The sequence below is a fragment of the Mirounga leonina genome, unplaced genomic scaffold (assembly GCF_011800145.1).
Source record: "Mirounga leonina isolate KUSES-001 unplaced genomic scaffold, KU_Mleo_1.0 Mir_115, whole genome shotgun sequence".
NCBI classification, from domain to species: Eukaryota; Metazoa; Chordata; class Mammalia; order Carnivora; family Phocidae; genus Mirounga; species Mirounga leonina.
In genome coordinates, this window is record NW_023270268.1 from 7,749,532 (window position 1) to 7,763,701 (window position 14,170).

At 43.8% G+C, this 14,170-nt stretch overlaps 1 protein-coding gene across 1 annotated transcript; it reads left to right on the forward strand.

Annotated features, from left to right (window-relative positions):
* Positions 1 to 1,428: 1,428 nt before the first annotated feature.
* CCR8 (C-C motif chemokine receptor 8) lies at positions 1,429 to 2,496 on the forward strand. The gene has a single exon (XM_034989024.1). It carries the CDS (start codon positions 1,429 to 1,431, stop codon positions 2,494 to 2,496), a length of 1,068 nt encoding a protein of 355 aa, XP_034844915.1.
* Positions 2,497 to 14,170: the final 11,674 nt, after the last annotated feature.

Consider the following 14,170-nt stretch of genomic DNA (forward strand, 5'->3'; position numbering starts at 1 on the left):
TAGAACACAATTCAGCCAAGTTCTCTGCCATTTATAGCAAGGATCCGATTCCTCCACTTCCAATAACATGTTCATTTCTGCCTGAGACCTCACCTTTAACATTCATATTTCCGCCCCCGTTCTGTTCACAATGATACCCGTAATCTCTCAGACGATGGAAGCTCTCTCTCCAGCCTCCTCTCTTCTCCTGGAGCGCTCAGCATAATCACCTTTACCATCCACATTGCCACCAACAGGCAACCTCGGCTTTTTCTAGCATGCGCCTCGGGATCCTTCCGCCTCCACCCATTAGCGGCTTCCAAAGCCACTTAGGTATTTGTTACAGTAGCACCCACTTCTCAGTATCATAATCTGTACCAGTCAGCTCAGGCTGCCATACCAAAGTGCCCCGGACTGGTGGCTTAAACAACAGAAATTAATTTTGTCACGGTCCTGGAGGCTAGAGGTCCAAGATCAGGGTGCCAACAGGGCCGGTTTCTGGTAAGACCTCTCTTCCTGGCTTGCAACCCTCCCTCTTCTTGCTGTGTCCTCACTGGTCTTTTCCCTGTGCGTGCAGAGAGAGGAAGAGAGAGAGAGAGCTTGCATGCTCGGGTGACTCTTCTTCTTATAAGGACACCAGGCCTATGGATTGGGGCCCCACCCTTATGATATATTTAACTATAATTACCTCCTTCCTGGCTCATCTCCAAATATAGTGACCTAGGTGGTGTCTTGGCCAGTTTGGGCTGCTATCCCAGAATAACGGAGACTGGGTGGTTTATAAGCAACAGAAATGTAATTCTCGCCACTCTAGAGGCTGGGAAGCCCAAAATCAGGGTGCTAGCAGGCTCTGATGAGAACCCTCTTCCAGGTTGCAGACCACTGACTTCTCCTTATAACCTCACATGGCTTGAGAGCCGAGAGAAGAAGCAAGCTCTCCTGTGATTCTTATAAGGGCACTCATCCCATTCATGAGGGCTCTACCCTCATGACCTCATTTAACTCAATTACTTCCCAAAGAACCCACTGCTTAATACCATCACAAGGTGGGGTAGGGCTTTAACATAGGAATTTTGAGGGGTGCCTGGGTGGCTCAGGCATTAGGCAGCTGCCTTTGGCTCAGGTCATGGTCCCGGGGTCCTGGGATCGATCCCCGCATTGGGCTCCCTGCTCAGTGGGAGGCCTGCTTCTCCCTCTCCCACTCCTCCTGCTTGTGTTCCCTCTTCTGCTATCTCTCTCTCCATCAAAATAAATAAATAAAATGTTTTTTTTAAAAACATATGAATTTTGGGAGGACACAAATGTTCAGCCTGTAACAGGGCTTTAGGGCTTCAAAATATGAATGAGGTGAGGGGAGGCAGTTAGAATTCAGTCTATATTTTTAAATAAAAATATTTTTAAGGAATGAATCTCTCTTAGGTGCCTCTCTGACCTGGTCCTTCTGCCTTGATGGATTATACACTGGAGCCCAATGTGACCACAGTAACCAACTACTACTATCCTGATGTCATGGCAAGCCCCTGTGATGGGGAACTTATCCAAAGAGATAGCAAGTTGCTTCTTGCTGTCTTTTACTGTGTCTTGTTTGTATTTGGTCTTCTGGGAAACAGCCTGGTCATCCTTGTCCTTGTCGCCTGTAAGAAGCTGAGGAGCATCACCGACATATACCTCTTAAACCTGGCCCTGTCTGACTTGCTTTTTGTCTTCTCCTTCCCCTTCCAAACCTACTATCAGCTGGACCAGTGGGTGTTTGGGACTGTATTGTGCAAGGTGGTCTCTGGTTTTTATTACATTGGCTTCTTCAGCAGCATGTTCTTTATCACCCTCATGAGTGTGGACAGGTACCTGGCAATCGTCCATGCTGTCTATGCCATGAAAGTGAGGACAGCCAGGATGGGCACAGCCCTCAGTCTGGCTGTGTGGCTGATTGCCATCATGGCCACCAGCCCATTACTAGTACTGTACCAAGTGGCCTCTGAAGATGGCATTCTACAGTGTTATTCATCTTACAATCAACAGACTCTGAAGTGGAAGATCTCCATCCACTTTGAAATGAATATCTTAGGTCTGTTGATCCCATTCACCATCCTTATGTTCTGCTACATTAGCATCCTGCACCAGCTGAAGAGTTGCCAAAATCACAACAAGTCCAAGGCCATCAAGTTGGTGCTCATTGTGGTGATTGCATCTTTACTCTTCTGGGTCCCGTTCAATGTGGTCCTCTTCCTCACATCTCTGCTCAACATGAACATCTTGGATGGATGTGTCCTGAGCCAGCGGCTGATTTATGCCACCCATGTCACAGAAACCATTTCCTTCACTCACTGCTGTGTGAACCCTGTGATCTATGCTTTCATGGGTGAGAAGTTCAAGAAACACCTCTCAGAAATATTCCGGAAGATTTCCAATCATATTCTCTTCTTCAAAGGAAGACAAATACCTAGGGAGAGCTGGGAAAGATCCCCCTCCTCCTGTCAGAAGCCCCCCTGTTCCTCCAGCACAGACTACATTTTGTGACAGGGTGCTTCTTTTAGGAGACAAAAATGATTTACACTGGAGTCTGAGGCTACATGAAGGGATACTCTTAGAAATGTGGTTACAGACACAAGGCATATTTCATGATAGTTAATGAACTCTGACTATTGCAAATTAATCTTCTCAACTTTCAAAGATTTTGTTACCTTTTTCTGGAAATAGTCTATATATCTCACCATTAAGTATAATGTTAGCTTCGGGATTTGTTTTTTAGTTTTTGTAGTCTCTTTACCATATATCAATTTAAATTTTATCAAACGCTTTTTCACATCTATTAAGGTGATCATATAGCTTTCCTCTATTATTCTGTTAATTTGGTGAACTACATTGTCTGATTTTCTTATTTTAAATCAACCTGTATTTTCCCTGGAAAAAAATGACCTCTTGTTCACGATCATTTTAATAAATAATTGGATTCTCAGAATTTTCATATCTGTGTTCATGAGAACTATTGCCCTGTAATTTTCCTTTTAAAATGTCCTGGTGAAACATGCAGGGATGTCCACTATCACCACTGCTGTTCAACATAGTACTAGAAGTCCTAGCCTCAGCAATCAGACAACAAAAAGAAAAAAAGGCATCCGAATCGGCAAAGAAGTCAAACTCTCATTCTTTGCGGATGATATGATACTTTATGTGGAACACCCAAGAGAAATCACCCCAAAATTGCTAGAACTCATACAGGAATTCAGCAGTGTGGCAGGATATAAAATCAATGTACAGAAATCAGTTGCAACGACGTGGATGGAACTAGAGGGTGTTATGCTAAGTGAAATAAGGCAATCAGAGAAGGACAATTATCATATGATCTCACTCATATTTGGAATTTAAGAAACAAAACAGAGGATCATAGGGGAAGAGAGGAAAAAATAAAACAAGACGAATTCAGAGAGGGAAACAAACCGTAAGAGACTCTTAATCATAGGAAACAAACTGAGGGTTCCTGGAGGCGAGGAGGGTGAGGGGATGGGGTAACTGGGTGATGGACATTAAGGAGGGCACATGATATAATGAGCACTAGGTATTATATAAGACTCATGAATCACTAACCTCTACCTCTGAAACTAATAATACATTAAATGTTAATTAATTGGGGACACCTGTGTGGCTCAGTTGGTTAAGCATCTGCCTTTAGCTCAGGTCATGATCCCGGGGTCCTGGGATTGAGTCCCACATCGGGCTCTTTGCTCAGCAGGGAGTCTGCTTCTCCCTCTGCTTGCAGCTCCCTTTGCTTGTGTTCTCTCTCTGTGACAAATAAATAAAATCTTTTTAAAAATGTTAATTAATTGAATTTAAATAAAAATTAAATAAAATTATAAAATAAAATAAAATGTCCTGGTCAGATCTGCAATAACATGGATGAACCAGATGTATTACGTTAAGTGAATAAGTCAGAGACAGAAAAACAGATATCATGCAATTTCACTTGTATGTGGAATTTAAGAAACAGAACAAATGAACAAAAAAAAAAAAAAGAGAGAAACAAAAAACCAGATTCTTAAATACGGAGAATGAACTGGTGGTTGCCAGAGGGGGGATGGGTGAACTAGAGGATTAAGAGGTACAAACCTCCAGTGTTAAAATAAACCAGTCAGGGAGAAGAAAAGCACAGCATAGGAAATACAGTCAGTAATGTTTTTTGGTGACAGATGGTGGTGACTACACTTACTGTGTATGATCACTGAGAAATATACAGAATTGTTGAATCACTATATTGTATACCTGAAACTAATATAATATTGTATGTTAATTACATTAAAAAAATGTCCTGGTCAGATGTGATCTCCAAAAATGTGTTGGAAAGTATTCCTTTTGCCACTACTCTCTGAAAGAGTTTGTGCAAAATATTGGGTGTTACTTCCCCCATAAAAGTTTGGTAAAATCCATTAGTGAAGCCATCTGGGATTTCTCTGTAGCAAGATTTCCAATTATGCATTCAGTTTCTTTGGCAGATAAAGATTATTTAGATTTTCTGTCTTGGCTTGTCTCAGTGTTGGAAGGTTGTGATTTTAAAGGCATTTTCCCAGTTTAAGTTGTCAAATTAGCATAAAGTTGTTCCTAATATCTTCTTATAGCATTTTTATGAGAATATGAAGTAATGTCCTTTTCATTCCTAATTCACACCAAATCATTGGTGATTTGTATTTTCTCTCTTTTTTGTTCCTGATCAGTCTAATGAGGTTTACGAATTTTATTAATCTTTTCAAAAAAACAGCTTTTGGCTTTGTTGATTTTATGTTTTTGTCTTTACACTGATTTCTGCTCTTATTTTTTTAAGATTTATTTATTTATTTGAGAGAGAGAGAACGAGTGGGGGAGTCCTGAGGGAGAGGAAAAGAGAGAAATCCAGCAGACTCCCCACTGAGTGTGGAGCCTGAGGGGCTCCCCCCACCCCGCCAGGGCTGGACCTCACGACCCTGAGATCATGACCTGAGCCAAAAGGAAGAGTTTGGATGCTCAACTGACTGAGCCACCCAGGTGCCCCTGCTCTTATCTTTATCTTACCTGCTTTCCTTAGGTTTAATTTCTATTTTATTCTAGCTTCTTGAAATGGAATCTTAGATTACTGATTACCAACCTTTGTTCATTTTTGAAAGATGTCTTTAGAGCTACAAAATTTCCTCCAGCGTTGCTTATATTGCATCCCATACATTTTCATACAATTGATTTTCATTGATTTCCAATTTAAATTATTTTCTATTTTCCACTGTGAATTCTTTTTTTTTTTTTTTAAGATTTTTATTTATTTATTTATTTATTTATTTGTCAGAGAGAGAGGACAAGCAGGGGGAGTGGCAGAGGGAGAAGCAGGCTCCCCACTGAGCAAGGAGCCCAATATGGGACTCGATCCCAGGACCCTGGGATCATGGCCTGAGCCGAAGGCAGACGCTTAACCGACTGAGCCACCCAGGCATCCCATCCACTGTGAATTCTTTGTATCATGAGTTGTTCAGAAATGAATTTAAAATTTCCAAACATTTGGGAGGTGGGGGGGCGCCTGGGTAGCTCATTTGGTTAAGTGTCTGCCTTTGGCTCAGGTCATGATCCTGGAGTCCCAGGGTCCAGCCCCACATTGGGTTCCATGCTCAGTGGGGAATCTGCTTCTCCCTTTCCCTCCGCCCCTCCCCCGATCCTTCTCTTTCTCTCTTGCTCACTCTCTCTTTTTCTCTCAAATAAATAAATAAATAAAATCTTTTTAAAAAAATTTCCAAACATTTGGGGATTTCTTTATGCTTTACTTTCTAGTTCAACTCCACCGCTCTCAGAGAATATATATGTGTGCATTTGGTTTTTTGAAATTTACTGAGAATTGTTTTATGACCCCAAATACGGTTTATTATGGTAAATGTTCCATGTACACGTGAAAAGAATGGGTGTATTGAGTGGTTGTTGGAGCTGTTTAATCAGATTGCTCTTTATTCTTGCTGATTTTTGCTGTTTGCTTATTCTATGAGTCACTGCAAATAGTATATTAAAATCTTGAAGTGTGATTATGAGTTTGTCTATTTTTCATTTTAATCCCATTAAATTTTGCTGTATATATCTTGAAACTATGTTATTAGGTACATGCAAATATAAGATTTGTATATCTTTCTATTGAATTGACTCTTATCATTTTTTAAAGTTTATTTATTTATTTATTTGTAATCTCTACACCCAACGTGGAGCTCAAACTCATGATTTCAATCAAGAGTCGCATGCTCCTTGGACTGAGCCAGCCAGGTGCCCGACTCTTTTATCATTATTAAATGTTTATTTTCCTCCAACAATACTCCTTGTCTGAAAGTTTGCAAAGGTCAGTATTAATATAGCCACACCAGCTTTCTCTGGATTAGTGTGTGTGTATTGTGTTTCTCTATACTCTTCTACTTCAAAACATTTTCTTATGCTTAGTTTCTCTCCTATAAACAGAATTTAGTTGGGGCTTTTTTTTTTTTTCTTTTTGCACAGACAGGGTTTCATTACCATGAAGATACATAATATGTATAAAATCTAAAAATCACCTTTAGATAGACTATTCTGCTGGATCCCATTATATAGTATACAAAAGGTTGATTTCTGATTTCAGAACAATTTTTTCTTTTCTTTTCCAAGTTAACAATATAATTTCAATAACAGATGATACATTCTGCAAAATTGACACACATTATACTGACCATATTGTAAATAAATGCCTAGAGGGCAGCCTACTCAGTTTAGGAAAGCATCCAAACAGTTTTATCTTGAAATGTTTAAATAGGTGCTTAGGATTCACACACCACTCCTCCAAAAAGTGTAACTCCTGAAAAACATGAGAAGGTTGCTTCTTTCTCCTGCTTTAGACACAAACTGACTTTATTCTGACTCCTGTGAGCTCCATTATTGTGTTAGGTCACTAATAACAAAAGACAAACTCCTCATTCTGAATGTCCAGACACTGAAATTCCAGTTAAATTTGTAACCATGTAGCAATTTCCTGATAATCTGTGTCTTGGTAGAATTTTCATTATAAGTCATCTCGGTGCTTGGTAGATCCTCTTTTCTTGGAGTAATTTCTTACACTGATGCAAGTAAGTGTGATATGTGCTTAATTAATAGTTGTTGCATGAATAAAGGAATGTGCCCCTGAAACAAGACAGGGTTAAGAACTAGGGTGAGGTAGGTACACAGGACTTGTACCTGGCTCTCAGGCTAATGCAAGCCACACCAGAGAGGTGGGAAATGCTCTGGGGCACAGAGCATCTTTGAGGAAAATGCCCACACATAAGCAAAGTTTTGCCAACAGTTCTGCATTATTCAGAGCCCCCCTCCAGCCCAGGTTAGGCACTCCTGATAGAGAGGTTCAAACTTATCAGGGACAGCTTTAACAATCCTAGCAAGGTCTGCCTCTTTAAGAAACTGCACAGAGCACCAACCTGAAAGTCACATTCATGACCCACACACCATCTTGTCCATGAGTTCTTTATAAAGCTCCACCATGGTGGGGCTCCAGGCAGCACTGGGATGGGGAATAATCCTTATACTGGACTGCAAGTGGCTGCTGGAAATCTGAAAAGTCCAAAAGAGGTGGCAGACTACACCTGATACTATCCTGATTTGACTCATTAATTCATGCACATATATAATACATGGGCCTGTTTTCTGCAGGCAGAGCAAGTACCAATGTCCAGAGGTGAGAGGGAGCATGTTAGGTTCCCAGAACTGCAGAAGCAGAAATGTTTAATGGTTAGGGAAGGGAGGCCAGGGAGCAAGTCAGAGAGAAAGCCTGGGGCCTCACCTGCCATGTTAAAGAATTCAGGCTTTATCCAGAAGAGTTATGGAAAGGAGAACAAAATGGTCAGATTTGCATGTTGGAAGGATCCCCACTTGCACATGGGGACTTGTAGTCTAGTTAAGCCTCAGTGACCTGGCGGTACAAAATTCAAAGACACCAGTCTTTTCCCTGCCACTTTCTTGCCCTGCTCCCCCATGTCGTCCAGGCTTTACTTCTGAGACGGTTCACCTTGGTTGGCCATCTGGCTTATCATGCCTCCTTACTGGTATGCCTCGCATTACAACTGGCGGCTCAACCCGAGACTCCTTTTTCTGGCAGACAGAGGAGAGGACCAGATGTAGGTGGCCAGCCCTCCTCCCAGGAATGCTGGATAACCCATCACATGGCAACACCTTCTTGTACCTTCTACCTGGTTATTGTTCATATTCACTGGTGTCAATCAGTCCTTCCTGTTCTTGGACAGTTTCTACTTTTTTCTGGCTTGTTTATTGGCTTACTCACAGTTTCCTGTATATGCTCTTCCTCATCTACACAGATGGAAAGAAATATAGATTCTCATTTATAGGACAGACAGACCCGTAAGGGGGGAAAAAGCCTAGGAATGATCTCTAATCCTCACTGCCTTCCTTCTGGGGGCTCTTTTGCCAGCAAGTAGATGATAGATCAGCATTTGAATGCAGTATCCATAACTTCTTCCCATTAGTACACTGTATTTCCTGCTGCTTGTCCCTTAACTGCACTGAGCATCAGTTTTCAAGTCTGTAAAATGAGAATAACACCATTAGTCGGGTATCCTACTGTCCCAGAGGCCAGGAGCCACAACCTGCGGGGGACTAGGCTCTTGCTCCCTCTAGTGGTCAGTTTGAGCTGCGCTCCTGAATGGGTGAAGGAAGGAGACCCGTGGAAAGGAAGGGCAAGAAGCTCAGAAGTGGCGTTGAAGGGACAGGAGGAGGCAGTTGGAAGACTTCTGATTTTATATGCCTAACCCGTCATGAGAATTTCTGCTTTGAGATGCTCGGCAACAATGCTGGTGTTCGACGAGTGTTTGGAGGCTTCACCCTTGAACTCTAATTAAGTTGTCTAAACCTTCCCCATGTCCCTTGGAGATAATACTGTACAGGAAAATCTTACCTAAATTTCAGACCTTGGTAGTGAGAGGAGGGGCATATTTGCTTATTTTACAGACAGGATTTTTACCTGGCAAAACTCAGCGCATTTCAGATTCGTATTTGTCATTCAGTTGATAGAAACCGTGGCATCCCAAATCCATGGGCAGTCCACTCCTCACACTGCTAACGTCGTCTCCCCGGAAGCTGCTCTTCTCCCTCAGAGGAGTGCGGGGCTATTCCAGGAGGTGCAGGTGGGAAGCTAGGGCAGTGGGGTTGCCTGAGGGCCTTCCTCAGGGGCAGGGCTTTTTTGCCTTGGAGACTTGAACCACCTGAATTGTCAGTCGCCAGCCTGAGGTCCCCTCCCCTACCCGACTCTTCTCTTTAGTCCAAATGACAGAAGACACCCATCTCCTTCTCTGGATCACAGAGATGGAGAGCCTTGGCTTTGGATATGTCATTTTCTACAGTGAGTCAGAGAAGAAGTGTGTCTGCTAGTTCTAGCCTGGGCCCCTCCTGGAGGGGCCATCTGGGTGAGGCTGGAGGAACAGCTAAGCCGACAGCTCAGAGGGGCTTTCTCTTGGCCCCAGGCTCACTGGTGAGTCTGAGGCTGCTGTGAGCAGGTTCTTGGTTACTGTCCCACTGAGGAGCATCAGCATGCTCATTTTACTGGCTCCCTGGAGAAGGGCGGCTCCACGGGCCCCTCACTGAGGGGCCCCTCCCTGTTTAGGGATTTTTTCCCTGATCCTCAGCCTCCTAAATGGCCATGGAACACACAGTGGATGTTAAACATGATAAGGGAGAAAATTATGCCTTTTCAGTGCGAGTACACACCTGACCCTGTATAGGGAGCTTCGGTTATGTAAATTGCTCACAAAAATTCTTAGAAGGAGACATTCCTTTTTCCTATCTTACAGATGAAGACACAGATGCCCCCAGTGGTTATGTGACTGAGGTCACGTGGCTAGAAATGTGGGATCCATAGTCGGGTCTCTATCGCTGCGCCATTCTGGTTCCACCAGAACTAACCCAGGAAGGAACGCAAGATTCAGCAAAATTTGAGGTTGAGGCTGGTGGTGGGGTGAAGGGCTTCTTCGGCCACTTTGAATAGCTCATCCCCTTCTAAGCAGGTGCAGCTTGTTTCAGGCAACACTGCTTGTCCTCCCCTGGCATGGGTTTTCTCTGGCTTCTCTGCTCTACCCTGAGGGAGGTAAGAATCTGATGCTGGATGACAGGAGATCTTCAGCATTTTGCCTCAGCAGCACCTAGCTGTGCCAAGTGAAATCCCAGCTGACTATTTCTCCCCTCATCTGGCCCTGCAGGATTATCCACGGTGGTGCGCTGGGCACCCTGATAGACACCACGTTTTTCGTGCTGGCATACGACAGTACCAATGCAGTCTTTACAGGGACTGTGAGCATCACCTTCAAGAGGTCTGTTTCCTTGGGGCACCTGGGTGGCTCAGTTGGTTAAGAGGCGGACTCTTGATTTCATCTCAGGTCATGATCGTGAGATGGAGCCCCACCTCAGGCTCATGCTGGGTGGAGAGCCTGCTTAAGATTCTCTCCCTCTGCCCCTCCCCACCCCTTCTCTCTCTCTCTCTCTCTCTCTCTCGCACTTTCTCTATTTAAAAAAAAAAAAAAGAGAGGTCTGTTTCCTTGCCTGTGTCCAAGTTAGGTGTGAGCTGCTGTGGGGTTATTCCATGTGTTATCATGGAAAATAAGGGCTCATGCAGCAATCCTGATGGCAAAGAGAACTTTGTGCTTTTGCTTTTCTTGTGGACCAAACTTAGATGTTCCTTTTTTATTCAAGGACAAGGTAACAATCTTGAAGATGGGTTTTATGTTCAAACGTAAACATAAGCTACATGGGATGCTGATGAGCTATTTTTGGCCACCTCTGATTTAGGGAAACACCAACCAGTGTGCTTGTAAATATCTAAGTTGGTCTACAAAAAATTACTGGGCCCCTAGTGAAATGATCATTCCTTACATTTAATTCATCTCTTACTTAACACTTACGTGTACATTACTTCATTTGGTCTTTACCGTAATCCTGGGAGGTAGGTACTTTTATCTCCAATTTGAGAAATGGGGAAGCTGAGGTGAATGCACAGCTAGCAGGTGACAAAGTCAAGATCGGATGCAGGCCTCGCTGCCTGCTCCCAAGGGCCACTTTCTTTGCATGCTAGCACTCTGCCTCCGTGGGCTCCCAAGGAGGGGAAACCAGGTGCATTGGTCAGAGTTCTCCAGAGAAATATATATATATATATATATATATATATATATATGCTTATATACATACATATACAATATCATATTAATATATTAATCAATATAGCTAGTATATAATATTAATATATTTATAGATAGATCTTAGATTTATTTCAAGGAATTGGCTTTTGCAATTGTGAGGATTGGCAAACCCAACATCCACAGGGCAGGCCATCAGACTGGGAACTTCTGGGAAAAACTAAAGCTGCAGTCCTGAGGCAGAATTCCTTCTTGCTCAGGGAAGCCTCAGTTTTGTTCTTAAGGCCTTCCAGATGGTTAGGTTAGGCCCACTTAGATTATTGAAGATAATCTCCTTTGCTTATAGTGTACTGATTGTAGATGTTAATCACATCTACAAAATACCTTTCCAGCAACTCCTAGATTAGTACTGATTGAATAACTGGGGATTGGGGCACCTGGGTGGCTTAGTCAGTTAAGCCTCTGCCTTCAGATCAGGTCATGATGCCCCTGCTGAGTGGGGAACCTGCCCACTCTCTTTCTCTCTCTCTTTCTGCCCCTCCCCCTGCTCGTGTGCGCTCCCTCTCTCTCATTCTGTGCTTTCTCAAATAAATAAATAAAATATTTTAAAAAAAATGAATAACTGGGGATTATCACCTAGTCAAGTTGACCCATAAAACTCAGCATCTCACAAGGAATACTTGTTTACTGATAGGGCCATTCTGCTGAAGATGAAGACAGCTTGCCATGCGTGGCTAGAGCTACTTGGTAGTAGATGGACTTCTGCAAGTGGGTCCTGCTCACCCCTGTGGGCAATTCAAGCTGGTCAGGAGCTGGGAGAAAACATGTGCTCTGTAAACTTTGTAAACTTTTAGCCAAAATGTAGTATATGTTTCCTCACTGGGAAGATGACAGGAAAACTCGAGGAGCTTAATCGTTGCAGAAGATAGGGAAATGGTTTGTCACAATGCTGATAGAGAGGTTTGTGGCTTCTATGTGATGATTAAACACAAAATGCCACATGGCCTGGGTTTGCTTCGCAGCTGCTTTCTTTCATTGATCCTGATATCTTGGCCACTGGAGTAGAATCCCAGGACCCCCACTCTGCAGGGGCATCCCCCCCGCCCCCCACCATAGAGTCTTCCGCACTTTCTCGGAGACCAGCCTATGAATAGCTCTACTTCATTGCTCTCTCTCATGGTCCAGTCATCGCCGGCTCAGTGGTGAGGCTGGAGGCAAAAGTCACTGGCACAGAAGGAAGTAAGGTATCTCATCTCTCTCTTGCAAAGCCCGAAACAGCGACAGGACTGTCCTCTTTGCTGAAGCTTCTGGTAAAGGCATTAGAATTTTTTTTTCCTTCTGGTTGTGCCCATCCTTGAGACCAGACACAGAGGGTGACTTCCTCCATTGCTGAGGGCAGTGTGTGCCCTTGGAGACTCTTAAGACTGCTCTTTCAGACTGTGTTTGGGGTCAAGGGAATGTTTAAATGGAGAGGAGCTCCTATTAGTTACACAATGGAGCCCGTTATAACATATCCATTCACCTCTCTGGGAGGCCACTAGTCTTTTTTTTTTTTTTTTAAGATTTTATTTATTTATTTGACAGAGAGAGACATAGCGAGAGAGGGAACACAAGCAGGGGGAGTGGGAGAGGGAGAAGCAGGCTTCCCGCTGAGCAGGGAGCCCGATGCGGGGCTCGATCCCAGGACCCTGGGACCATGACCTGAGCCGAAGGCAGACGCTTAACGACTGAGCCACCCAGGCGCCCCGAGGCCACTAGTCTTAAAGAGGCTCATGGAGATGGAGGGGAGAGGACTGTGGCCATACCGTGTGCATCATGTCTCCCCTCTTGACCCCTCCTGGCTTCCACAGGGCAAAAGTGGACTCATTGCTTTGACAACAGTAGAGGGATTCTAGGTATTTCCAGAAGCAACTCTGGATCCAGGCACACAGAAAGGAAAAGTCTCCTTGAGCTGTTTCCTGGAAGCATGGGGGGCAACTCATTGATGTGCTCCTCAGGATTCCAGCCACCTTCTTCCAAATGAAGTGACACAGGTGCCAGGTGCTGTAAGGCTCATCTCCTGCCCTGGAGGGCAGGGAACCGAAGCTTGGGAGCAGAGTCTGTCTCCCATCCATCTCCAGTTTCCCATGCTTACTCCAGCTTTTTCCTTCTTGGATGGTGGAAACTCCTCCAGATGTCAAAGCTTGCTGTGAATAAAGCTGTAAAAGGGAGGTCATGTATCCAAATCAAAGTATGTGTATTTCTTCCTGGATTGAAAGTGACTACAATCACCAGGATGGGAAATCATCATGAAACCTTAACACCCAACTCAGAAAAAAAGGGCCAGATCGGGTTTGGGGGATCGAATGTGTAAGTGGGGGGGAGTCAGGTCATAGAAGCAAAAATCACCTTCCAGAGACTGCAGACAAGTCAGGGAAGCTGCGACTGATGTTAATGACCTTGTTTTGAACTGAAGTCACATGCAATGTTTTCACCATAAATTTTTCTTTTATTTTTTAACTCATCACTCCAAGTTTTGCCATTAAGTAAGTAAGTATTGCCCCAAAACTCTCCCTCATCTGCTAATGGGTAATGCTTCTTTCACGTGATCTCATATGTTTCCACATCTCCAAGAACATGGGGGAAGGATTGAAGAGGATGGGGGGACTCTGGGTTCCAGGGCTGGGAGTGTAGCAGGAACAAATAAAGTGGAGGAAAACCTGGTAGGCACCTACCACCCTTGGAAGCCAGTCCATTTCTTCTGAGCCCACAGCCAAGCCAATGTACCTGCTGGTGGTGGGGCAGCCAGCAGGCAGCAGGCTTTCATTGTGGGTTTCACCTCTGCCACAACCCCAGAGTGGCTAAGAGCAGGCTCTGAAATTCACCAATCCACTGTTTCTCAAAAGTAGGAATCCTTGACCTCTGGGGGGGAAACATAGCTGTTCCTCAAAAAGAGAAGTTTTAGCTTAGTCATCCACACTGCACAAAGAAAATGAAACTCACACTTAAAACAAGGAGTAACAAAGTATTCAACAATCACTGACAGATTTGTTTATGTATTTCTT

Coding starts and splice junctions, on each gene's coding strand:
- CCR8 (XM_034989024.1), top strand. CDS start 1,429: ATGGATTATACACTGGAGCCCAATGTGACCACAGTAACCAACTACTAC.